Consider the following 27,360-nt stretch of genomic DNA (forward strand, 5'->3'; position numbering starts at 1 on the left):
AATGCTCACATGTGAAATGTGTTTAAAAAAGCATGTCAGACACAACAAAATCAGCTCAAATATTAAACAAACACATGTTTTGATATTGAAAACTTTATTGATTTTTCCATCAGAAAAATAAGAAATAACGGATATAAAAGATTTTGTTTGCTATTTATAAATTCAGTACAGTAATTAAAAAACAGCATTAGCTCCCATATTAAACAAATTCATGTAACGAATGTTGCAAACTTTTGAACATAATTTATATTCAAGAGCATCAGATAAAATGTGTCTATAGTTTTCCTGTTTATAAAATCAGTAAAGTTGTTAGACACAAAATATTCATCTTACATTGATTGTCAGTTGCTAAATGCAATAAGAAATATATTTTTATTCTTCTAAATCCTTAGAGTTCAGAGAGTACCCTGACCAACACTATTCGATAATATCTCTCTATAAATCAGAAAACCAGTAAATACTACAAATACACAAAATCATCTCCCAGCTAGTTCATGAACACATTCCATTAATTGTTATTGTGTCATCAAAATGGTCGACAAACAAGATACAGTCATGTCATGACTGCAGATGCATGTTAGTCATTAAAGTTTTATCTTTCTAAAACTTTTTTAAATATACAGTACATTATTGTACACACAAAACTGACTAGATTTGAACTTCTTGCAGTGCAAATGCATGTATGTGTATTTTGATCACGGACATGAGCATTATGAAACTAAAAAATAATGATATACTAATTTGACCTTAAGAAGAAGTGCAATATTTTACATACTGTGCAAAACAAGATATAAAAACACTATATAAAATATTTGCATCTGATCAATGCATTCTCTAAGTAGACAAATTATGAATGAGAATGTAAACAAAAAGATTACAAAAATATATGGTTAAATCTCAGAACTATAAGTATTGACTAATATGTAAATCAAGATTGACCGGGGGAAAAAAGAAGGTAGTTCTATCGAGATGTGTCTACCATGCACACACTTACAAATAAATTTATGAATACAGTTTAAAAAAAATTAATATCTAAAAGTATTTGGACCAAAACTGACATTAAAAAACCACAAAGAACTAAATCGTTCAGTGAATGCTTTTTCAGGCATTGATTTCTTTGGCAATCTAACATACCCACAGGACGGATAAAAAGTGGCATTAATTTTTTTCTCTTAAGTGGATTTTTTCCCCTCAAGTTCATGAGGACGCTTTCTATTGGGGAAAATAGATAAAAACGAAACTTATTTTGACCTTAAAGAATCTTTTTTAACAAAAAAAGGACTTGATAATATTTACCGGTTGAGGCTTTAGCCATGTTAGCTTAATTTCATAGAGTTGCTTAAGCTTGGCAGAAATAATAAGCAGGATACTAGTCACAAACATGATAGTTTGGATGGTAACCTTAATTTGGTTAGCATAACTTTGATGCGCTTAGCTGCTTTTTGTGCTTATAAGCAGCTCTATGAAATTGGGCCCTGATGTAGGCAATATAAATGCTAACAGTGAGACGTGGTTAACAACAAACCCTAACACGTCAGACCCAACAAAATGAGCTCTCCTAATAAACAAATATTCTGTGCTTACGGTGCCTTTTAAATACACAATTCTATGGGCTGTTAATAAGCACCTAATTCCACCACAGTAAACAGAGCCATGAAATTGTGCCTTGGGCCCAAAATTGTCTGCTTAGCAACAATGAGCAGGATACCAGTCACACATGATAGATGTAGAATGGTACTTTGGCTGGTAACCTTAATGTGGTTAACGTTTTTTCATTGTGCTTAGCTACTTTTTTGCTTTAAAAAACAGGCGTATGATTTTGGGTTATGATGAAAAATAGGCGCTTGAATTTAGAATATCGTTAGGATTTTTTTTTCTCAGTAAACCAAAGCCACACCAAAGCTAAGACAATGGCATATTGGAAACGAAGTGTTTGAAAATGTCAGGCTTGGTGTACATGTACATGTATATATTAGTGGCTGTACTGGTTTCTTTTTGCATTGGCCGCTCTTCAGACAACTTGCTTTAGTAGTTGCGGTTATATTCCTGGATTTGAGGTGGTGGAGGTGGGGGAGGGGGGTTCCCACTTGGAGCTGCCGGAATGTACACACGAGACGCTGAAGGATGCTGTGCACTTTGACGGCTAGGCCCCCTCTGTAATCCAGGCTCCATCATGGCGGGGTCATTGGCGGGAAAGTACATTCTATCAGCTCGGAGATCCTGTTGGAGGTGCATATTTCCATGGTGATGGTGTGGCTCGGCACTTGACCTTGAGGGCCGAAGGTAGCCGTAGCTGCGAGAATCTTCACCGTAGGAGGAGTGGCGAGAATTGTCACCGTAGGCAGCAGAGTAGCGGCGTGGATCCTTTGATCGGGTAATTAGAGAAAAAGTAACAGTTTTAATAACGTTATCGTTACTCCACAGACCAATTGAAGAAACTCTTGAAAACATACATGTACCTTTTCCCAGTATCTTTAATAACTTAAGCCTTTTTCTTTTCCCTTACCCTTCTTTCAAACATTGTGTATGTACCTTCTCTATTGAAATTGTATGTTGTGTTGTGTATGATTTTTCAGGGGGAGTATGTACTCAATACTAGTTATTATTTATCTCATGTACTTTGAGGAGAGTGAGATTGTGATCTTTCAAACCTAGGCTTAAGTTTTGGCTCCTACTTAGGCTTCAGAATCCACTTTGGAGCAGTGTACATTTTGTATGGTGTTTCCAACATCAAAGGAAGCCTGGAGTCAGAGACGGAGCCTAAACCGATGTTTGGAAAATGCCCAAAGAATTTTTTTTAATGTGTTTTGAAGTTTAATTACTTTCAGACTTGACCAAATCTAGTTGAAACAAAATCTAGTTGAAACAAACAAGAATTTCTGTATAGTTCTTGTTCAAGTAGCATATCAAGACCCAGTGTATGACTCAAAAGTTACTCATGCTTTTGAATATTACAACGAACCTTCTAAAGAACAAGAGGAGATGTTTTTATGACATTTTAAACTGTACCTGTAAATAGTTGTCTAGTGGGATCATCTCTGGAGCTAGGTACGGTCTGACAAAGTTTGAATCGATGTCGGTTTGCTGGCGGTAGTTACCGAGGGATGGAACTTCCCTTCGCATTCTCCTCTGCAAAAAACACATAATAATAATATTAATATTAATAATATTGGCAAATGTTAAATTGGAAGGTAGTGTATTCTTCTCTACAAACCAGCCATCGATTTCACAAAGAGTTAGGACTCATCTTATCTCGAGTTAGGACGAGTAAAACTTAGGATTAATCTTAAGGTCTGCATGCTACAGTGCAGGGTTGGGACTCGTACTAAGTCCTAAGATTACTAGTCTTAGGCTCTTAGTGGATGAAACCCATGCCTACATCCTTACGGACTGTGAAGTGGGTAACCCTGATTCAACCTCAAGACGGTAGGTGGCAGCGTGCCTCGGGTGGGGTCGATAGTCTAAACACCCTCACCTTGAAGTGCTTGAAGTGGCCGTCCATGGCCTTGTGATTTAAGGTGATAATTCAGAAATAAAGAATAATGTTGAAAAAATTGATTCAGTTTGGTTTGGTACTTTCTTCCAGCTGGACAATCAGGCATCCTGTTGAAGACCATTAATGCTGTGGTCAGTGGCCTGACTCCATATGAAAAAGGTAATGACCAGGGCACTAATGTAAAGTGCATTTAGACGATTATTGTGAAAATCACTTCGTAAGAACTTGTTATTTTTATTATTATTTTTAGTGGCTAGATTAAAGGGAGGGTATACTGTGGCGATTTCTCATCAAAAAATTTAACAACAAAAAATTCATCTAAATGTGTTCTCAGTTTAGGATCAGTGATCTTACCTCAACCTCTGGCAGTTTGCTCATGGCACTTGTGTTTGTCCTGGCCAATGACTCCACTTCTTCGTCGATGAAATCCAGATTGCTGATACCGTCGTCATGGCTGTCATGACGTACCTGCTCAGAGAAAGTTGTCATCTGCTGGTTGCGTCGAGGCTGAGAAAGAAAATAAATTTTCTTCTAGCGCAAGGTTTTTCAATTATGGTAAGATACTTTTGCAGAGTAAATTTTATACTTGTAAAATCAATATTTAGTTGTTTTAAAATTGTAGAGTTACTATTGGCAATCGCTCTGCAAAATAGTTCTGCTTGAAAATGTTGTACTTTCTTTTAGCTGGGTTACTTTATAACGTGTAGAACATGTTGGAAAAAAATCACACAAAACTGCAGTGTTTAAATTAAAGCATTTTTTAGAGTTTTTGAAGCTTATTTTGTGCAGCAAATTAATGATATGCCAGGGAATTTGATTTAATTAGTTTACTCTTCCACTCTCGTGGTTTAACTACTTCACATCAATAATCAAAAGCAAATTCCATTCCACCCGCAATATTTTTTTGAAAGAACTTTATCCCCCCGGGCCTGTGAATAACGAGAAGAGGGTCCTAGTTCTCTAGGGCCTTCGGCCTTGAGTGACCTCATTGCCAGTCCAAATGTGTATAATTTTATACCTTTTTTACATTTGTTTTTACACTTTTATATAGTCTGGTTTTTTTCTATTGTAATGGGAATGTCCCAATTCAGCTTTATGTTGCTGTGCCATTATGAAATGAAAAAAAAAAACATTTTTAAAGCCATTGGACCCTTTCGGTTCAGAAAAAAGAAAAAAAAGTTCACAGATTTACAAATAACTGACAGGGTTTACAGAAGGTAGTGGTAAAAGACTTCCCTTGAAATATTACTCCATGAAATGCTTTACTTTTTGAGAAAACAGCAAAACAATATCAATTCTCGTTAGCGAGAATTACGGATTTATTTTAAACACATGCCATGTCACGGCGAAACGCGCGGATACACGGGTGGGTTGTCCCGTTGTTTTCTCCAGACTCCTATGACCGATTGAGCCTAAATTTTCACAGGTTTGTTGTTTGATACAGAAGTTGTGATACACGAAGTGTGGGCCTTGGAAAATAGTGTTTTACCGAACGGGTCCAATGGCTTTAACCATTTTTATTATTACCCCCCTTTTCAGTTTTAACACCAACCTCTCTGAAAGTCTGCTGACTACTGCTACCATGACTACTAGATCTATCATCCATGATGATTGGATCCCATACATCAGCGTCCTGCATGAAGCGAGACGGCTCCCCTCGTCTGCTCCCTGACCTCAGAGACAGCTTCTTGATGCTCTCCTTGGTGTGACGATGGTAGAAGGTGAAGCAGAGGAGGAGGGTAATCCCGATTAGGATTAGACTGGCGACAGAGATCAGGCTAATCACTAGGATTAGTGTTTCTGATAATCCTATTACGGCAACAAAGGAAGGGTGAGTTGCTTAAAAATAAAAACAGTCAATAGCCTAATTAATTTTAAGCCTAGCAGAGTCTTTTTCGAAGGCTAACTAGCTTTCCAGATAGACTTTGCTGAGTTTAATAATTCCATCACAATTTGATTCTTTATTTAGTAATAAACAGTTGGTAATAAACTAAAAAAGGAAACCAGGATTTGAAATTGTGGCCTTGGAATTAATGGCACCCCAAACACTGATACGACAACTTGTGGTGACAGCCAAAATAGGCCTACATGTAGAGCGCTTAGTTGGAACATGTAGAGCGCCAGCACGGTACCAGAGGTTGCTGGTTCAAGTATCCATTCTAGTCAAATTTGTTTTGTCACCTCAAATTTCGATAATTCTTTATAAATCAAGGGTACATTTTTTGCCACATATACATGTAGATCTACATGAATGTACAAAATAAATTACTATTTTGGTCAATCCCCTTTCACATTTTTCTCAGTCAAATTGTTAAAATAGATATTCTTATTGATTACAATTTGACTACTCATTTACCTGATTCAACAACATTCTCACATTTGGTCCCGTCGAAGCCCTCTGGACATCTGTGGAATTAAAAAGTAAACATTAATACAATTTTTTATTGGGAGAATTCAATTTTCTGTTAGTTTGGGCTTTCAAAAAATAGCTTGTGATGTAGGAAAAGGCAAGTAAAATGCTGCTTATTCTAGGAACTAACAAGCCTGCTTGAAAAAGAAAATTAAAATCCAGAGAAGCTACAAATACAAAATGTAGAATTCAAAGCCACAACTTTTTGCATTTTGAAATAATTTGGAAAAGGAAGTAGATTGCTGTAATTACAAAAAGCACAAAAAACAAAACAAATAAGATACTCAAGTGGAAATACAAACATGTGAAAAATTATATTTAAATCTCATATTATGCACGCCACGCCCTTCAACAGGTACATTTATGGTCATTGGTAAATGCTCAAAAAATGAATGACCATAAAAACTGACTTGTGATAAGCACGGCAGCCGTTGAAGGTATATACTATTTTGAGAAAGGATTCCCTTTGAGGTAACTTGGTTTGGATATTCTTTCACCACCCAAAAACAATTGAATCTGAGAGATTATTTCATCGTGCAATGAATCGTTTCTCAGATTTCTGAGGGTTGGTTTGCGTTATATTGGAAAAATCGGACAGTTTTTGATGTTTTCTCAACAAGTAGACAGTGTATCCTTAATTTTTGCATTAAATCAGCATTACATTGTGTACTTTGACAAAAATCAATCTGTGATCCTAGTCTTAAAACACAACTGTTCTATCCCTTGACTTTAAATCTTCACAATAAAATGACAGACAAACCTGCATATTGTTTCTCCAGTCTCATAAACACTCACACAGGAACCTCCATTGAAACAGTTACTGGAAGGGCAAATTTCTAAAGACAGAAACAAAATGACAGTTGAATGAAAATTCTGAGCCAAATGGTTCTACTCCTAAGCAGGGTACATCTCCAAGATACATCCAGGATTCAACGCAGCAAAGTGTTTCTACCAGACAGCTTTGCTCTACAAACACTATGCTCCTTAATATCCCGTCGATCTAAGGACACTTAGGGAGAACGTTCCTTTTCACATGCTGGACCATCTCTTTGGGATGCTCTCCCACTGAACCTCAGACTAGTAGCACTCTCTCCAGCTTCAAGACCAACTTGAAAACTCATTTGTTCAGCCGTAGCTTTAAGTACCGTCACTAGCAGAGTTCTTTTCTATGCGCCTGGAGTGTCTTTCTGACAGATATAGTGCACTACAAATGTCCATTATTATTATTAATATATTGTTGATTTTGGTTTTTTACCCATACACCGATGTGTGTTAGCACTGTTAACATTATTGTTACTATTATTATTAAGCTATGTGATTTGCTAAAAAGATGCTTCTTTATAACAAGCTCTATTTTACCTTCACAGACTCTACCCGGCATGAGGCTGATACTTGGGGATTGATCACGGAAGCCAGAGAGGCACTGGCAGCTATAACCCTCCGGGCGTGTGTCAGTGTCGTAGCAGGCAGCATACGGTGAGCAGTCTATATCAGCTTGATTGTCGCACACTTTAGGTTGAGGAGCTAGAGCAAAGAATATTTAACACAGTTGTACCATCAGAGTTTGTTAGCGTAAAACTAGTCTTTCTGCTACTTCTCATAGCCATACACTCTTGATCTGCTGAGATGTAGAACAAGCCGCCATTCCAACAGCTTTATTCCACGTACTGCATCTTATTGGAACTCCCTGCCTGATGCATGCTTCTCTCCATCCTACAATCTAGATTGTTTTAAGAGGAATATCAATTCCTACCTAATATCAATTTATTACCTTCAGCTCCCCCAAGTTTTTTTACCCTTCAACGATTGTTCTTCTTGTAGCCCCATACCAAGAGTGGCTTTTAGCCTTGCTTAGTGTGAACTTCAAAGAAAAAAAACCCACTAAGTTCTATTAACAGTGGAAAGTTGTGGTCAAGCACACTCGAGTCGTTCTCTGTTGATTCCACTCGCAGTTAGCGGAATGTGGGTTCGAGTCCCAGTCTTGACGCTGGTGTCCTTCAGTAGATACTTTTAGAAACATTTTTGCTTTGTACTCTAGTAGGTCCAGTGTGTTGTGCTACATTGAGCACCTTAAAAAAAACTGGGTACACTATCATTAACAGGGGCTAAGGTTTGTTTGACAAAAGTTCTTAAGCAAGACAATTCACCGTTGTTGCTTCGTCTTTGGGACGTTAAGCCGTTGGTCCTGTGTGTTTATCAGTATGGTCCGATCCTTAACCACCAGTTCTTTTCAGAACCACATAGCTCACAAAGGAGAGAGGTATATTCACATGGTGTTACCACAAACCTCTCTCAGTTATACTTCCGCCATGCAAAGTTTCAAATCCTACTTATTATCTCTCTACTTGAAAGAGTCAAAATATAGAAAATCTTACCTGCGCAGAATCGTCCTGGTTTTGTCGGGGCCAAATCAACAAGTCCAGAGTGGCATTCACAAGTGAACGCTCCCTCAATGTTGATGCAGCTGGCATTGACCGAGCAATCATTGGTCGTGGTAGATAGACACTCATCGAAATCTAGAGATGGAGTGTGGCAAATTGAGAAAACTTGAAAAGTTACAATTTGAGAAAAGTACAGAGATAAAGCTGTTTTGCCTTTAATAAAACGGATGAAAGTGTGTATAAAGATACCAAGATATATTATACTCAAACACAAACATAGTTTGCCTTTGATACTTTGAAATAGAAAAAACACCCTCAATTTACCCCCCCCCCCAAAAAAAAACTAGGAAACCAAAATTTTTGAAATAAGCCCGGTTCATACATATGTACTTCCTGCAACTGTGAATGCGAAGCGAATTTGACAAGAACTTGAGGTCACAACTCTGTTGTTGAGAACTGAGCACAACTCAACTGCTGCGAATTGTTCGTTGTCAATTTGTGACGTCAACATATTGATTCGCAATTGCAGGAACTATGAACCAGGCTCGAGGTGTTTTGCCATGGAATTGCAGCATAGCCATTGAGAGCCATCAATTAACACATGGCCTTATTACCTGTGACTCCGCTAGCTGCAACATCAGCAGTGACGTTAAGTCTCCCGGCGTTTGCACTTTGCATGTAAGACTCTGTGAATGCAGACTCCACCACAGTGGAATTGGTTGGTTCGACATCGTCAATGTGAGCAATGTAGTCCACGATGATTGAGCCGCTTGAAAATCCAAAAATGGTGCAGCCAAGGTACTGGTTTGACATACGGCTCCCCATGAATATACTATCAATCTAAAAAGGAAAGGAACCGTGTTAGTTCGCTCAGTAAAAGGAAAACCACGCAATTTCGAGGCAAACTTGTGTGAATAATTGTATTCTACTTTTAAAACATCTTTCCAACCATATGCATTTTATAAAAAACGGTTATAAACGCTCAGTTATAGACCAACTCGTCCGATCCAAGGCAACGTGTTCCTTTAACCGTTTAGAGACCACAGCAGCCACAAGCGGTTTTCGTAAAAGTGTCCCATTGCTTAAAAACCTTTGCTTTACAACAAAGTGACTTGACCTAAAATTTTCATTTAAGACTCTTCTGCTTTAATATAATATGTATTATAGGAGAAATTTGTATCTGACTTCTCAGTGGATGATGTTTGCACTTGGCATGCTTGGGTGTCACGTTGTTGCTGCTCTTCTTGTTGTTCAGAAATGTCAGTCCTGCCTTCAAGACCCCCCCCCTTTTATTTTAATTTTTTATTTTTTTATCTGAGGGATGGTGGTTTTTTTAAACTGAGGGTTGTTCTAACGAGACATTCTTTTGTGTCAGAGGCTTTGTAGAGGTGCTGGTCACCTGTTCTTCCTTACCACTCAATGACTTGGTAATTTTTTTTTTTTTTCTGATGTATCTTAATTTATCTATATGTAGATTTTTATGCCAGTGTAAAGTGTTATAAAATTAAAACAAAGTTATCTTGTTACTTACGACAGATGTCATGTCGGCGGCCATTGACTGAAAGAACTGGGACGTTGGGTCTGCCAGCTCGTCAGTGAACTCTGCCTGCAAGGTCTGAATCCTAGTCACACGTAGACGGCACTTGAATGTTGAGGAAGCTAAAATGTACACCACAGAAAGAAACATCATGATGCACATGTAAGTATTACTGGCAGCCTGTGCTCAATCAAAGGGCTGGGGCCAATTTCACAGAGCTGCTTAAGCAAAAATGTTGCTTAAGCACGAAAATAGGCCGCTTATTTTACACATGTTACTGGCAAAAATTTCATGCAATATACATTGCTTGTGAATTGTATTTAGCTGTTGTTTACTTAGCATACCAAATGAGTGGAGTCTTGGCCGGTAATCTGATTTTACTAAGCAAGGATTTTTTTGCTTAAGCAAAATTTTGTGCTTAAGCAGCTCTATGAATTTGGGCCCAGCTTAGAAGCACTGAACACGTTTGGAAATAAGTACTCAACAAATTTTAGCATCAAAACTTTTGATAGCATAAAATGCTCATTCTCCTGAATATGAGGATAGTATACTGTTCGGAACATCGCGACCAAACTCCCTCAAAAGAGATTTACACATGGATGTACCCGCAAATTTTATATTTATAGTTACTCTTACTCTTCACACCATCTAAAGCTTCAAACACCATTTACTCAAGTCAAGGTTTTAAATTATTCAGACAGTGTTCATTCTTACCTACACACTGGCCGTTTGATTCATAGTAAAGAGCTATGCAGGAACATGTGTACGACCCATCATCCTTGGAGATGCATTCACTGTTTGCTTTGCCAGCGCACGGATCTGAGAAACACGGATCTGAAAAGTAAAGGATATATACATTTGTAGTCATAAATATCTTGTAAAGAGGGTCAGGGGTGGATTTCACAAAGAGTTAGGACTAGTCTTATCTCGAATTAGGACCAGTTACTCGTCCTAACTTAGGACTATCCATGCAATTTGTATATCTCCTAGGACTATTCCTAAGTTAGGACTAGTCCTAACTCTTTGTGAAATCGACCCCTGTACATGTATACGTTTGGTAATCAATCTTGAAATATGGAATTACTTAGACAGAACTGCTGCAGCTTTCGATAGTATAAAATAATCTGAGAACTATTTCACTTTAAAATAATGTGATTATGAGAACAAAATGTTTATCCCCCTGGATATTTTGATCTGAGAAACATTAATGTCAGAAACGTTTTTGTTTGTACGTATCTATATTTACACAGCATTGAAATGATCAAATGGTTTGAAAAAGGTCAGTGTCTACTGCAATCCTGGCAGTGGTAAATATTGTCCATCAAAGAACCTGTGAGAAATCCGCCCTCCTGTTCCTAAACATTCACATTGAAAGAACCAAGCGCAGTTGAGGGGGATCATGCCTTTTCTATTGCAGCAGTATTAAGGATGTGGAATCATCTTCCTCAGAACATCTGGCATCTAGTTCATTTGCCAATTTTAAATCTTTGCTTAATTCTTCATCTTTGTTCCAAAGGCCAGCGCTATGAGCAAAGACTGTTAGACTGGCCCTCTATAAATTTAATGATTGATTGAGTGTTTTTGTTTTTTTAATTAGCATTCAATATGTAGAGGAAAACATTGTTGCATTGATATTTACCAATTGGCTTTCCTGTAACTTCAGGGTTTTTGGGTGCAACTGAAACTGCTTTGGTGGTATTTTCCTCAGGTTTACTCGTTCTTGTTAGCGTCACTTCAGACCTGCCTTCAGTTGTACTCTCCACCTCTGGCTTAATAGTCACACGCTCTGTGGGTTCAACCTTTGCTGATGTTGTCGATTCCGACTCGTCAGCAGGTTTTGTCGTAGACTCAGATTCGTGTGTTACTTCAGGCTCCCTTTTTGTTGTCATTTCCAACTCTGGCTCTTCACTCACTCCTTCAGTTGGCTCGACGCCGGCTTCCTCTTCTGGTGTTGTCGATTCTGACTCATCAACAGGTGTTGTCCGAGATTTCTGTTCCTCTGTTACTTTGGGCTCGGCCTGTGTTGTCCTTACCTATAAATATATTTATAATGCTATTGTTCCTTTTCCCAATTGTGATTTATTTAATGCTATTTGTTTCTTTTCCCAATTGTAGTTTATTTAATTAATTGTAATGTTTGCTTCAATTTTATTTCCAAAGATGTTTCTATTTTAATTGTCAAGTACATACATACATGTACGTAATACAATAATGGACATTTGTAGTGCGCCATATCTGTTAGGAAGACACTCCTGGCGCATATAAAAGAACTCTGCTTAATGACGGTACTTTAAGCTACGACTGAACAAATGAGTTTTCAAGTTGGTCTTGAAGCTGGAGAGAGTGTCTACTAGTCTGAGGTTCAGTGGGAGAGCATTCCCAAGAGATATTACATGTATATTGGCAATATGAATATTGTGTATTATCCTTTTCTTGTAATTGCATGGCTGTTCGTTCGCAGTTGGTTTGGGCAATAAATATAATATTACCTCTTCCGGACTCTCAGTTACACCTTCGGTGGCCTGGTCAACAATATCTCCTGTTGTGAACAGTATTTCGCTCATGATAGTTGCTTCCTCAAAAGCCTCCGTCATTTCTTGTTCATTGGTCATCGTTGTCATTTTGAAGTCGTCGTCATCAACATCTGTTGAGAACTCAACATCTGTTACGAACTCAACATCTGTTACGAACTCAACATCTGTTACGAACTCAACATCTGTTGTGAACTCAACGTATGAGGGGCTTGTTGTGGCGACTACCAGTAATTCTGGAAGGAAAAATTAAACACATATTGAAAAAAAATATGAAGTTCAATAAACATAACAAGGGAAACTCAGACTGAACATTTTGGCTTGAACAAAGACAAATCTACTAGAGCCGGATTTAATTAGCCCGATTTGAACCTGTGATCTCCAGGTTAACATGCTGGTGCCTTACCAACTGATGAGCTATCTAGCCCTAACTTTGGCGATCTCCGTATACTTGTCAATAAGGTTTGTTTTGGAGTGTCAGTCAAAAGTCACTCGTCCTGTAATTGACTGTATAAAATACTACCAGCTTCACTTTAAAAACATAATGGTAGGTATGAGAGATTGCCTGACATCACAAGGCCGAACGGCCCACTTCAAGGTATGAGTACTACACCTAACTGATGATTTGGGCTATCGACCCAAATTAACTGCCATCAGGGCAGTGCTGGCCCAGGGGCTAATGCCACTTAATACTCCAGGGCCTGAAACAGGGTAACCCCCCTTCACAGTCTGTGAGAATGTTGGCTTGGGTATCATCGGCTAGGAACCTGGTTGGTAGTGCAGAATGCACTACCTGCCCAACCTTTTAAGAAGCAAATATGGTCAGTGCTTTGCTCAACTGCGCAAGTGTCATGGCCAGGATTAAAACCCACGCTGCTGCCGAGAATACCATAGCTTGCGTCTGGTGAACGAGACCACTCGGCCACGAAATTCTACATGACAAATTGTAAGATGTTCAACCAGTTCAGACAGGCACGCCAGAGTCGCGCCGAACCAAATAGATTAGGAACGACTCTACATGAAGGTCGACCCAAACTTAAACATTTACATCGGTTGGGCTCATGACAAGAGCAACGTCTGAAACCAAGGCGCTCCTGAGTCGTTCCGAACAAAAGCAACAGTCGATCTTTTGACTTCTAGCACGTCCAGTCACTTCTAACTGCTTCAGACGTCACACTTTTCAATTACCTAATTCAGTAGTTGATTCAGCGGGCCTCTGGAGCGCCTGTCTGAAACAGATGCTTCTTTCCTGTACATTATAAAATGAATCAGCCCGGGTAAAGTTTAATGTTCTGTCATCTTACCACAGACTCGTCCTGGGTATTCTGGGGTCTTATCGCCGAATCCAAAGTTGCACCTACAAGTGAATGAACCATCTATGTTGATACACTCTGCATCCGAAGCACAATTATTGTCGCTGGCTAATTGACACTCATCCAGATCTAAGAGACAGATTAAAACAACGTGAGTACAATTCAAACAATCGTTTTTTATGTAAGACACTAGACACACCAGGCTTAAAGGCCACTTCAAGGTGTAGGCTACAAATCAACTATTGTTGCCACCTACTCCTGGGGCTGATCAGGGTTACCCCCTTTACAGTCCATACGGATGTACATGTAGGATATGAAACTTTGCACAGTTGGAGGTGAGGTTTGCACTATAGCATCATGCGTTAATTTATTTTCAGTATTCTTGAACCTGTGTACCATTGTTATTTCTCTTAATATACCATACCTCAATTGTCATATATACAAGTCATCTTCATGATCTAAAGAGACAGGTGTAATGTTGTTTTGTCAAAATGTGTAAGTTTTTATGCCCCAAAATTTGAATCTGAGAACTGTTTCTCCATAATGTGTATTCCAATTACCGATTGTTCTTCTTGCCTCGAGACATAACTAGTCAAGATTTTCATCAATATCTCAAAAAGCAACCACCTGTTGAAATGAAATCTTCACAGGTTAGTTTTCCCGATAGGTGTACACATTTATATATGATTTAAACAATTATACGGCTCCAAAAACCAAAGGTACATGTATGCTTTGCCTTTAAAACTGATGTTATACCTGTTACTCCACTGGCTGCAACATCTACTGTGACATTAAGGCTTCCGCTTTCGACACTTTCCATGTAAGTTGCTTTGAAAGCCGAATCTACAGCACTTGAATTGGTTATTGTGCCATTCTCCTCTGTGAATTTGGCAATGTAGTCAACAACAATCGAACCATTTGAGAAACCAGTGACTGTACTTCCAAGATAATTGTCTGACAGGCTACTGTTCATGTATATATCATCAATCTGAAAAAGAAAAAGAAAAACATATTATTTTATTAAACCAAAGTGTAAAAGGGGCAATAGGGTTGGCTTCCATAGTGGTGTATTTTCCTCGCTCTGTTCAGTCCCGTTGAGAGCACTATTTGGATTGGGTTTCCAGTCCCTACCCTATGGTGTGTTTTCCCTGGAATATTTTCCCTGGGGTTTTCCTCCCACATCATCTAAAATTGAAGCATCCTTCCCTGTCTTCTCTCCATTGGGTTCTTTGCTAGTATAGTGATAACAATTCTGTGAAATTGGTCATCGAAGTTGCAAGAGAATAATGACAGAAAAACCACTTGTTGCACAAATTGGTTGCACAACTTTGTGTGCTTTCACAGATGCATAGTCAAAGGCTTTTGCCCTAAAGTCTTTTCTTATTTGAGTGAGAAATTACCTCTTTTCAAAAACAGGGTAACTTCAGAGGGAGCCGTTTCTCACAATGTTTTATACTATCAACAGTTCTCCATTGCTCGTTACCAAGAATTAATTTTTTATGCAAACAAGTTTTTGGGGGTAATTACCAACAGTGTCTAGTGCTATTAAAACACAAACAGTTCCAAAAACAAAAGCTATACTTTGCCTTGAAATATATTAACATAAAAATATAAGATAATATCTTACTATGGATTCCATGCCCTGAGCAAGCATCTGGAAAGCCTCTGTGGACGGATCTGCCAGTTCCTCACTAAACTCAACTCCCTGACCGCCTAACCCAGTCACTCTGAGATTGCCACTGAATGCTTTTGATTCTGGAATGTGAACATAATAATTATATTAGCAATTGCTACATATTTGTTGTGTATACAATTGAATAAAATGTGAGTGAAGCAGACACCACAATGGATTAAATGTCCATAACTTACCAATGCAGCCCAATACACCGTCAATGCAAAACAATTTGTGGACAAAATGGAAAACACCCATTCTTTAAAATGTTTATTTTACGGCAAGTCGCCAGACACACAATGCCTAGAGGCCACATACTCCTGGTTCTGAAACAGGGTTACCCCCTTTAAAGTCCATACGGATACGGTACATACAAATGTAGGCTTGGGCATCATCCGTCAGTGAGGTGTTAGGTTATTCTTCAATTAAAAAACACAAGACCACCTGACTTGCGTCTGGTCAAAAGTTTAGTGGCCTGACATCAAAATTACTGGCCTTCAGGAAAGATTCTTGAAAAAATGCAAAGCTTCTCTTACCAGTACACTGGCCATTGGACTCGGAGAAAGATAGTAGGCAGGGGCATTCGAAAGCTCCACCTTCGGAAATGCATTGACTGTTTGCTCTCTCAGCACAAGGGTTTGAAGAGCATGGGTCTGCAAATATAAATGATGACGACACTCGCTTATCAAAACTTAAAAAGACAGACAGAACAAATGCTCTAAATATTTTCTCTCATTTTGGTCAATCAGATATCATTATACATTACATAATTATGGGAGACCTTCATTATATAAAGAGGCCAGAATAGTGACATCCTTTTCCTCTGGCAACTCACACCAGTTATCTCTATGTAATTATTGTCTTCTTTGAGGAAAAAGTAAATTTGTACTGAAACTCTAAAGGGCACTACATCAAAAAGCATAGGGCTCTACGACAATTGCTTTCAGTGTCTTGGATTCAATTTTAAGCGTGTGACTGTTTTATAAATGTGTACATACATTGAAATTCACTGGATGACTAGAAGCTTACCTTGTGGGGTATCTATTGTTGTCAGCTCTGCAATTGGCTGGGTGTAACCTGGGGTAGTTGTTGTTGTGGTGAACATACCTACGTGGAATAACAACCATATTTAAGTTGGTTTACATTACATTTGTAGTTGGTAATGTGGCAGTACTTAGTTGCGCTCAAAATTTACATTTGGTAAAGTAAATAAAAATGCTATCACTCCAAACTCGATCAAGAAAAGTCAACAAAAGATGACAGATTTTCATATGGATTTAAGCTAAATTTCTGGACAACTAATTATACTATTCTTCAGAAATTAAATTCGCACACATTATAAGTGTCAAAAAGTTTAGATACCTTTACACCTGGGTGGTAGATTATCCCAGACTCCTTGACATGTGCAGGTTAGCAAGGGTGATCCGATCATCACAAAGCCATGTGAACATGAGTATTTCACCGAGTCGCCTTCTGCAGGTCCTCTTCTCCAGGCATTGTGGATTCCATTAATCCCATCTTCTGGCATCATGCCCGTTCCACCGTCTGGCATCATGCCTGTTCCACCGTCTGGCACCATGCCCGTTCCACCGTCTGGCATCATGCCCGTTCCACCGTCTGGCATCATGCCCGTTCCACCGTCTGGCATCATGCCCGTTCCACCGTCTGGCATCATGCCCGTTCCACCGTCTGGCATCATGCCCATTCCACCGTCTGGCATCATGCCCGTTCCACCGTCTGGCATCATGCCTGTTCCACCGTCTGGCATCATGCCCGTTCCACCGTCTGGCATCATGCCCGTTCCACCGTCTGGCATCATGCCCGTTCCACCGTCTGGCATCATGCCTGTTCCACCGTCTGGCATCATGCCCGTTCCACCGTCTGGCATCATGCCCGTTCCACCGTCTGGCATCATGCCCGTTCCACCGTCTGGCATCATGCCTGTTCCACCGTCTGGCATCATGCCCGTTCCACCAGGCATCATGCCCATTCCACCATCTGGCATCATGTCACTACCATCTTCTGGCATCATGCCAAATCCACCATCTGGCATCATGTCAATTCCACCATCTGGCATCATGCCATTACCATCTTCTGGTGAAAATTTACCGAAAGGCAGCCTGACGCAGAAGTTCGGCGCATTTTCATCTTTGTCTCCAGGCCCAATGCCACCTCCGCCATCTGGCATCATGCCATTCCCGTTGTCAGGTATCATACCGTTCCCAGGTCCTGTTCCATTACCATTTCCACTGCCAGGCCTCATACCACTTTCGTCTCCATTGTCTGGTCTCATTGCACTTCCGCCTCCATTGCCGGGCACCATTCCACCTTCTCCTGGTTGAATACCTCTTTCGTACATCTCTTTCAGTACTTCCCATGACAGTGTCCCCTCTCCAAAAGAAATTCCATTCGGGAAGAGTAAGGCTAATGGTTCCCAAGGTACTTCACCTGCTCCAAAGTGCGATATTAAATCAATCACTATTTGGCCGCTCCACAAGTGGTCAAGAAGCGGTTGAATTACCTCTGCTAACTGATTCGGATTTCCAGATATACCGCTGTTACTGCTAGACGATTCATAACCACCATGGGGAGCCATTTCGAATGCCCATGGCCACTCTTGAAGTTCAGAAGGTATTCCAGATGGAAAGAGCTCAACCAAAGCCTCCCATGTAATGATTCCATCAGCAAAAGGTATACCATTTGGCATAATCTGCATTAGCTGTTCCCAAGTCAAAGTTTCATCTCCAAAATTAAAAAGTTCTGGTGGAACAACCCCTGTCCAAGGTGCTTCCACTCCGGAACCCCCTTGGTCTCCTGGAGTTTCAACGTTTAAAGCATCTCCAAATGGCAACCAAGGTACGACTACATCCAGAAGTTCTGCCCATGGAAACGACTCAATGTGTCCTATCACTTCTTGCAGAGGATTATTAATACCAGCCTGAATAAGTGGTGAAAAACCTGACCAATCTGCAGCATCAAGTGGAGGACCATTTGGAAACATCATAAACAGGACTCCCCATGCAACGTTATTATTCCCAAATTGCAGACCGTCTGGCATCAGTAGAGCAAGATCTTCCCATGTTATACTACCATCTCCAATATTGAGTAATCCCTGAGGGATCAGGCCTGTCCATGGAGCTATAGCACTGGTGGTTTCTCCTCCATTCTGTTGATCCAGAGTCTCATCAATTGAGGCAACGTGACCCACGCTTGCCTCCTGTGCAAGCTCCAACCAATCCTCGGGAGGTGGCGGTCCATTTGGAAACATCATGAATAACAACTTCCATGGAAAGGTATAGTTCCCAATTTGAAGACCCTCTGGCATTGCCTGATAAAGCTCTTCCCATGTCAATCTGCCATCCCCTAAATTCAACAAGCCCTGTGGAACTATACCACTCCATGAACTCTGCATTTCTTCACTGTCCTCTGCTCTGCCAGGAGTCATTCTTCTCATAACCAGTCTGACCAGCTCTTGAACAGTCGGAGGACCATCTGGAAATGTTGTGAATAATCTTTTCCATGAAATTGTGTAGTTTCTAAATGGAAGGCCACTTGGTAGCCGCTGGTAGAGGTCCTCCCACGTTACATTACCATTCCCGATATCCAAGTAACCTTCAGGTATAACACCACGCCAAGGTCTTACTGGGACTTCACCGCTGCCTGCTTGAGCCATCCTGAGAAAGTTCAACAAGTCTTCAATCGGTGGCGGGCCATCTGGAAATGTTTTGAACAAGGTTCTCCATGGGACTGTATAATTTAAAAATGGAACGCCATCTGGTATTCGCTGGTAGAGGCTCTCCCATGTTAGAATACCGTCCCCGATGTCCAAGTACCCTTCAGGTATTACACCACTCCACGGTCTTACTGGGATTTCTTCAGTAGTCATACCACTTCCTTCTTGGACCATTCTGAGGAAGAACAGCAAAATTTCGACCGATGGTGGACCATCTGGAAATGTTTTAAACAGCCTTTTCCATGGGACCGTATAGTTTCCATATGAAAGGCCATCTGGTTTACGTTGGTAGAGGTCCTCCCATGTTACATTACCGTCCCCAATACCAAGGTAACCTACTGGTATAACTCCACGCCATGGTCTTACTGGGACTTCACCACTGCCTGCTTGAGCCATCCTGAGAAAGTTTAACAAGTCTTCAATCGGTGGCGGGCCAACTGGAAATGTATTGAACAAGGATTCCCACGGGACCGTATAATTAAAAAATGAAAGGCCTTCTGGTATTCGCTGGTAAAGGTCCTCCCATGTAACATTACCGTTCCCAATGTCTAGGTAACCTCTAGGTATGACACCACTCCATGGAACTCCTCGGACATCATCGATGTCATCTCCAAGATTCATATCATTCCCTGCTTGAAACATCCTTAAAAACATCAGCAAATCTTCAACTGGTGGTGGACCATTTGGAAAAGCTTTAAATATTATTCCCCATGGAATGGTTCCATTTCTAAATGGCAAACCTTTCGGTAGACCTTGGAACAGCGTTTCCCACGTTAAGCTACCATCCCCAATGTCCAGATAACCTATAGGTATGACACCACTCCAGGGACTTACTGCTGCGCTGTAATCTTCAGGAATCATACTATCTCCTTGAGCCGCCATGGCTAAAAAGCTGTATAAAGTGTCAGTTGCTGGAGGCCCATCTGGAAACGCCTCAAATACATTTTTCCATGGTACTGTATTGTTTCCGACAGGAATTCCATCTGGTATGTAAAGGTACACGTTTTCCCATGTAATGACGCCATCTCCAAAGTCTAGGTAGCCCACAGGTACTACACCACTCCAAGGAGTTATGTCAACTCTGTCATTTTCTACAGCAGTGGCTAAAAAGCTGTATAAAGTGTCAGTTGCTGGAGGCCCATCTGGAAACGCCTCAAATACATTTTTCCATGGTACTGTATTGTTTCCGACAGGAATTCCATCTGGTATGTAAAGGTACACGTTTTCCCATGTAATGACGCCATCTCCAAAGTCTAGGTAGCCCACAGGTACTACACCACTCCAAGGAGTTATGTCAACTCTGTCATTTTCTACAGCAGTGGCTAAAAAGCTGTATAAAGTTTCGGTTGCTGGAGGCCCATCTTGAAACGCCTCGAATACCTTTTCCCATGGTACAGTTTTGTTTCCAACAGGAATTCCATCTGGTAAGTATAGGTACACGTTTTCCCATGTAATGATGCCATCTCCAAAGTCCAGGTAGCCCACAGGTACTACACCACTCCAGGGGGATATTTCTTCTCTGTCATCTTCTACAGCAGTGGCTAAAAAGCTGTATAAAGTGTCAGTTGCTGGAGGCCCATCTGGAAACGCCTCAAATACATTTTTCCATGGTACTGTATTGTTTCCGACAGGAATTCCATCTGGTATGTAAAGGTACACGTTTTCCCATGTAATGACGCCATCTCCAAAGTCTAGGTAGCCCACAGGTACTACACCACTCCAAGGAGTTATGTCAACTCTGTCATTTTCTACAGCAGTGGCTAAAAAGCTGTATAAAGTGTCAGTTGCTGGAGGCCCATCTGGAAACGCCTCAAATACATTTTTCCATGGTACTGTATTGTTTCCGACAGGAATTCCATCTGGTATGTAAAGGTACACGTTTTCCCATGTAATGACGCCATCTCCAAAGTCTAGGTAGCCCACAGGTACTACACCACTCCAAGGAGTTATGTCAACTCTGTCATTTTCTACAGCAGTGGCTAAAAAGCTGTATAAAGTTTCGGTTGCTGGAGGCCCATCTTGAAACGCCTCGAATACCTTTTCCCATGGTACAGTTTTGTTTCCAACAGGAATTCCATCTGGTAAGTATAGGTACACGTTTTCCCATGTAATGATGCCATCTCCAAAGTCCAGGTAGCCCACAGGTACTACACCACTCCAGGGGGATATTTCTTCTCTGTCATCTTCTACAGCAGTGGCTAAAAAGCTGTATAAAGTTTCAGTTGCTGGAGGCCCATCTGGAAACGCCTCGAATACTTTTTCCCATGGTACAGATTTGTCTCCGACTGGAATTCCATCTGGTAAGTAAAGGTACACATTTTCCCACGTAATAATGCCATCTCCAAAGTCTAGGTAGCCCACAGGTACTACACCACTCCAAGGAGTTACGTCATTACTGCCGGACCCACCACCAGGCAAAACGAATCCACCAGTTGGTATGAACTGTGACCAGTCGTCTAGAGGTGGAGGACCATCTGGATACAATGCGAAAAGGACTTCCCACGGAATTGTAGTGTCTCCCAATGGAATACCTTGTGGAGTTAATTGATACAGGTCTTCCCATGTCACGACAACACCTCCTGTATTGAAGAAACCATCGCCTATTTCACCACTCCAAGGCATCACATTCCCAGAGCCACCCAAAAAGTTAAACACCTGAAGAATTAGGTCCCATGAAATCTGTCCGTCCGCGAATGAGAGTCCATCGGGAAACAGGCTTAACAGTTGCTGCCATGGAATAGTTCCGAAATCTATGGATGGAATTTGCCCATTTAGGAGTTCGAGGAGCGTTGCTATTCCAACAGTTGTGGGATCAATTGAACCATCACCATCGTCAGGTATCACACCACCACCTGCTCCACCAGGAAGGAGACTAGAATCACCCAACTCAGTTGAAAGCCACTGGAAGAACATCTGAAGCATACTTTCCCATGGAAGCTCCTCAGAAGGAATCGTACCAACACTGTCATCGTCTTCATCTTCAGGAAAAACACTGCTCAGGTCTTCGGATTCCCAAGACATTCCACCTTGACTCCCTTTCCCAGGCATCATCCATGGGAGATCACCTCCAAAGGGAACCCCATCTGGGAATTGTAGAAACATTTCAGTCCATCCAAAGTAACTACCATCTCCGAGTGGAATGCCATTTGGCATCAACCGGTGCAACTCTGCCCATGGAATGTTGGGAAGATCTAGAGGTGTCTCGGCACTCCACGGCCAGTTTTCATGCCGAAGATGAATTCCATTTAAGAACAGCTTGAATATCTCAACCCATGTAAGTCTACCATCTTGCAAGCTCAAAAAGACGCGAAGTAGGGTTCGACTCCAAGCAAGGTCCAAGTCTGGAAATAGTTCTTCCAATGGATTATGGTGTGGTAAGTTCTCCCAATTGAAGCCGTCCCAAGGATGACGTTCAGATGGTATGAATTGACTCTCACCATGTTCAGGAGCAGGGGGAACATATTCACAAGAGGCTGTAAAATAGAATTCAGAGTACGCATGATTAAATTGAAAATTAAAGTGAGTAGGGTAAGCAGTTATTTATGCTAGAAGCCAAAATTACAAGTTTTGAAATGTTCTGTCATGACGAACTACGGATAATATTTCTAGCTATTATAATAGCTTGGGCTGTCACAGCTTAATAAAAAAATAATAAAAAAGACTTGTAATGTGTACATATCCACCCAACGGGGTGTTCAAGGTGCAATAAAACCAAAAAGAAAAGAAAAGAACAGACAAATCAAAATTAGTCTTTGAAAGCCAGTGATGTTAGATAAGTTTTGAGAGGAGATTTGAATTTTGTGGTGCAAAGACAAGATCTAAGATGTAGTGGAGAGTTTCAGCTTGGCAAACTAATGTAACACAGCTCTCTAGTCTGAAAATGGTACTCACGTCTGCATTCAGGCACTGGACCACTCCATTCCCCATCGTAACAGACAATCCACTTGGGGCCCACAACTGTAAAACCAGGTTTACAAGAGAAGCTGACCTTATCCCCTTGTTTGTATTTTTTCCGATACATGCCATGCACATGGAGCCATAGTGGTGGGCAGAATAACATTGGTGGTCTTGGTGGTCTGTTAGTTTGACTTTCAGTTGTGTCCACATCTGTTGTAAACGGTTGTTCGGGGAGAATGGTGAAGTCAGTTTCCGTCGTGATCTCATCTGATGGATTCTCAGTTGTGAAGTTCTCTGTCTCACTGTTGGTAGTTGAGTCATCCTCTACTTCAGCAGTTGTTGATTCCTGGTCTACTGCTGTAGTTACTTCAGTTTCTGCTTCCGGAGTTGTTGACTCTACCACTGTAGTTGATTCAGCTTCTGTTTCAAGAGTAGTTGATTCTTGTTCTGGGGTTTCTGTTGAGGCTTCAACTTCAGTTTCAAGGGTTGTAGACTCTTCTACTACCACTGTAGTTGATTCAACTTCAGTTTCAAGGGTTGTTGACTCTTCGTCTGCAGATGTAGTTGTGTCAAGTTCTGTTTGAGTAGTTGACTCTTGCTCTGGGGCTTCTGTTGTGACTTCAACTTCCGTTTCAAGGGTTGTAGAATCTTGTACTACCACTGTAGTTGATTCATCTTCAGCTTCTATAGTGGTTGACTCTGCTGTGGTAGCTTCTTTAGTTGTTGACTCTGATTTAGTAGTTGCAACAACCTCTACTGCTGATGTGGTCAGACTGTCAATGGTAGTCAACTCATTAACGGCAGGTGTTGGGGCTACTGTTGGCTCAAGCGGCGGCTGCACATCTAGTCATGAGAAAATACCAAGTAATTGGACTGTCAGGATTAATTATTTCAGTACTCTTAATTGACTGTGGATAAGATAACAAGAGAGGTGTTAATTTAAATGTTTGGTAGTGGCTACATACATAAATATGTCATCTTAAAAAGCACTTTCAAAATAGTCTGCTGAAAATTGTTTGTTTAACCTACAAACTGACAACAAAGAAGAATTCATGTTGTGCGCCATGATAGTATTGAGGAAATAAGCTCGACAAGAAAGACCTTTAGGTCCTCGTTTGTGAATTTTTTTCGCGTTTTGCTGGTTGTTTTCACAACAAATGTGGGGGAAAATGTTCAATTGGCAGGAATTCTTCTTACATTGACAGGTTGGGATGTCGTTGGTCCATACTCCATTGTTACAAGTTAGTTGATCAGCTCCAATCAGGTCGTAGCCTACCGTACAGTTGAAGAAGAGGACATCAGAATGTTTGTACGTCCCTGTTTGACTTCCAAACGCTGGTGTGCCAGGATCAACGCAGTTAGCTGGGATAAATAAGATTGTAAAGACAGACATTTGTATGTGAACCCAATCACAACCAACTTTGGTTAAAATGTTCTAACAGAGGTAAATATGCTTTGAAAAGCTATTAGAAAATACTTTTAGAAACGTTGATCTGTAATCTATGTTCTATAGCACTCATTGACACATTTCTAAATAATTGCAAATAACATTACCAGACTTTTTTCCCAAGCAGTCTCCTTTGGTAGCTATATTTCAAACAGCTTTTAAAACTGTACTCTAAAAAATCCAGGGTCACAATTGATCCGGATTTTGGGCCAAGCCAGATTGTGGTTTTAAAAATTTAATCTACCTTAGATTTTGTATCATTTTGGACCTTTGGGCCATATTGACTCTGATTCTGGGTCACATTGACCCCAAAATGGGTCAAAGTGCATGGGTCCGGGTCAATTCTGATCAAGACGTATTTAGAGTTTGAGGTCAGTGTTTGTTGACCCTTATAAGAGGAGGATCCCCATTCCCTTGTTCGCCAACTATGGTTTGGAAACCTCAATACTTTACACTTTTAGCATACCTAGAATGTCGATATGGAGTAAGAGGCAGTATCTACATTCCCAAGGTTGAATAAAAATATTTCCTTATTTTTAAATTTAGAAAAACCAAAAGTCCTCGGGAAAAAAAACCCTGAAACATGCTACATGGAATGGTTTGAGTGGGTTCGACCCTATAACCCATGCTAGATACCTCACAGGTTATTTAATTCAGACCTGGGAAGGTGATTTCCTCCTTGCCCCATGGTAATTGCCTTGGTGCTCTTGAAATGCTCCAGTAGAAACTGACAATAGGGTCAGAGGAGAAAATGCCTTGGTGCCCTAGCCCTTTCAAAAAAGGAAGCATACAAGCCTTACAGTTTATGGATGGGTCATGTCTTGAGTACTAAGAGGGAGGTTTGATATTAGTTATTACCTTTGCAGACTGGCACACTGTTACTCCAATCACCGTTGGCACATGTTATTTGGTCGGCACCGACCAGGGTATAGCCATCTGAACAGTTGAAGAAGAGAACTTCAGAGTTTCCGTAGTTTCCTGTCTGGCTGCCAAACTCTGGTGTTCCTGGATCAGTACAATTGGCTGCAAGAAAAAATATCAGATTGAAATGTGTTGGCTTTAAATGTTTATGGCTACACTGGAACTTTTTTTAGCAATCTTTTGTGGGGGATTGTAGCTTTGGAAAAACACCCTTTGTCTTTTTGTTAGCCTAATTTACTCTACTGCATGATGTAATGCCTCTTCAGCAATTCTCCATTTCACTCTATCCTGAGCTGTCTATTGCCAAGCAATGCCCCATACATGTATATGTACTGAGTTCATCTCCCCGTCTTGTTTTGTACTACACTTTTTCCTATTCAGTTTCTTGGCGTTCAGTTGGTTGTTTCACATGCCCATCTGTTGTCATACCTCCTTGGTAGGTGATCTGCCCATCTCCACTTCTTTATAAGTCTCATTTAATAAACAATTTAAAAAACGATACTATCCCTTGCTTACTCTAGTGCAGTTTTAAGTCCTCACTTATCCCAACTTCTTTCATGTCAGATTATGGTCCCCCATGTATATCTTTGTTTTGTAAAAATAATGATATAATTTAATTTGTCCATAAATTAACTAGGTTTATTTTTTATGTTTTGTTTTAAAGGCACCCCACTAACTACAAGCCTTGGCTTGTTAAGACTTATGCCTCCAAAATATATATATATATATATATATTTTTTTTTTTTTCGTTTATGCTTTGTTGTGTACTTTTCGAAATGGAAAGATATGACATTTTGAACTGAAATTAAATAAAACAAATTCTAGATCCGGAAACTTCATTAACTTTGTTTTATATTTATAATCACTTCCTTACCATAAGCCTAGCATAAAGGCAACGAAGGCGATTGCCTCCATGGCCCCTGGTCATTGCCTTGGTGCCCCTATTTATAACTTATAACTTCTTCATAGGATGCACTTGACCAAGGAGAAATTGCCTCGTAGCCCTTGCCCGTTAAAAAAAACGAACTATACAGGCCGTCTTACCCAAACAAGTTGGTAGATCATTACTCCACGAGCCAGCATCACACGTGATCTGTGATGCACCTAGTAGCTCGAAACCCGAAATGCATGAGAACGTGACGATGTCTGCATGGGCGTATGTACCAGACTGGCTACCAGACTCTGGGGTACCAGGATCAACACAATCAGCTGGGGAAAAAAATATACACGAAAAGGGTTCATTAAACCATTTTCAAACAATTATTTTGGGTAATTACCAAAACTGCAAACTAAATTTTAAAGACGCTATAAGCCGAATTATTATTGTGGCAAGTTAATTCCCCTTGACACATCACCGAGGAGATTATATTAATGAGGCTTTAACTCACAGACAAGTCAGGGAGCATTGATGTGACAAATCATTAGGTATGAGCGAAGCCCCTCTGATAATCTTGTAGAGGCGTAATTATCTAAGGGATTTGTAGATCTCGAATCTATAACAAAGGGTTTATTTGTGGTTAAAGGAACACGTTGCCTTGGATCGGTCGAGTTGGTCCTTGAAAAGCGTTTGTAAAAGTAGAATGTAATGTTCCACACAAGTATCACTCGAAACTGCGTGGTTTTCTTTTTACCTCGTCGACAAACACGGCAGGCCATTTATGGGAGTCTACTCAAATTTCCATCTACTAAACTGGTTGTCTGTTTGCTTTTCTTAGTTCTATTCCAAAAGCTATAATGGGTGGATGATTCTTTCATTTACCTTTTCTTTCTACCATTATTTTACTTACGACGGTGTGGCAGGAGGTGATGTCACCTCAAACGGCGAACTGCATGGTACAAACGATTTCTGATTCCGCCCTCTTTTGAATAATCCTCCTCCAACTCACGTTAATTTCCCTTAGAGCCATTGGACACTATTCGTAATTACTCAAAATAAATATCAGCATAAAACCTTACTTGGTAACGAGTAATGGGGAGAGGCTGATAGTATAAAACATTGAGAGAAACGGCTCCCTCTGAAGT

General features: G+C 40.4%; 1 protein-coding gene across 1 annotated transcript in view; it reads right to left on the reverse strand.

Moving 5' to 3' along the window:
* Positions 1 to 134: 134 nt before the first annotated feature.
* Positions 135 to 27,360, reverse strand: part of LOC139937650 (uncharacterized) — a 40,386-nt gene continuing 13,160 nt past the window's right edge. The window contains exons 7-29 of the mRNA XM_071932894.1: positions 26,383 to 26,547; positions 25,276 to 25,440; positions 24,168 to 24,332; positions 22,965 to 23,813; positions 16,703 to 22,546; positions 16,370 to 16,447; positions 15,877 to 15,993; positions 15,296 to 15,423; positions 14,425 to 14,656; positions 13,660 to 13,797; positions 12,314 to 12,591; positions 11,464 to 11,857; positions 10,539 to 10,658; positions 9,819 to 9,946; positions 8,902 to 9,127; positions 8,282 to 8,422; positions 7,266 to 7,430; positions 6,667 to 6,742; positions 5,853 to 5,902; positions 5,049 to 5,305; positions 3,851 to 4,003; positions 3,010 to 3,129; positions 135 to 2,364 (exon numbers count right to left, since the gene is read on the reverse strand). Of these exons, the coding sequence (XP_071788995.1) occupies positions 2,026 to 2,364; positions 3,010 to 3,129; positions 3,851 to 4,003; positions 5,049 to 5,305; positions 5,853 to 5,902; positions 6,667 to 6,742; positions 7,266 to 7,430; positions 8,282 to 8,422; positions 8,902 to 9,127; positions 9,819 to 9,946; positions 10,539 to 10,658; positions 11,464 to 11,857; positions 12,314 to 12,591; positions 13,660 to 13,797; positions 14,425 to 14,656; positions 15,296 to 15,423; positions 15,877 to 15,993; positions 16,370 to 16,447; positions 16,703 to 22,546; positions 22,965 to 23,813; positions 24,168 to 24,332; positions 25,276 to 25,440; positions 26,383 to 26,547 (10,328 nt within the window). The 3' untranslated portion in view covers positions 135 to 2,025. The remainder of the gene's footprint in view (positions 2,365 to 3,009; positions 3,130 to 3,850; positions 4,004 to 5,048; positions 5,306 to 5,852; positions 5,903 to 6,666; positions 6,743 to 7,265; positions 7,431 to 8,281; positions 8,423 to 8,901; positions 9,128 to 9,818; positions 9,947 to 10,538; positions 10,659 to 11,463; positions 11,858 to 12,313; positions 12,592 to 13,659; positions 13,798 to 14,424; positions 14,657 to 15,295; positions 15,424 to 15,876; positions 15,994 to 16,369; positions 16,448 to 16,702; positions 22,547 to 22,964; positions 23,814 to 24,167; positions 24,333 to 25,275; positions 25,441 to 26,382; positions 26,548 to 27,360) is intronic.

This window comes from Asterias amurensis, chromosome 5, assembly GCF_032118995.1.
Source record: "Asterias amurensis chromosome 5, ASM3211899v1".
NCBI classification, from domain to species: Eukaryota; Metazoa; Echinodermata; class Asteroidea; order Forcipulatida; family Asteriidae; genus Asterias; species Asterias amurensis.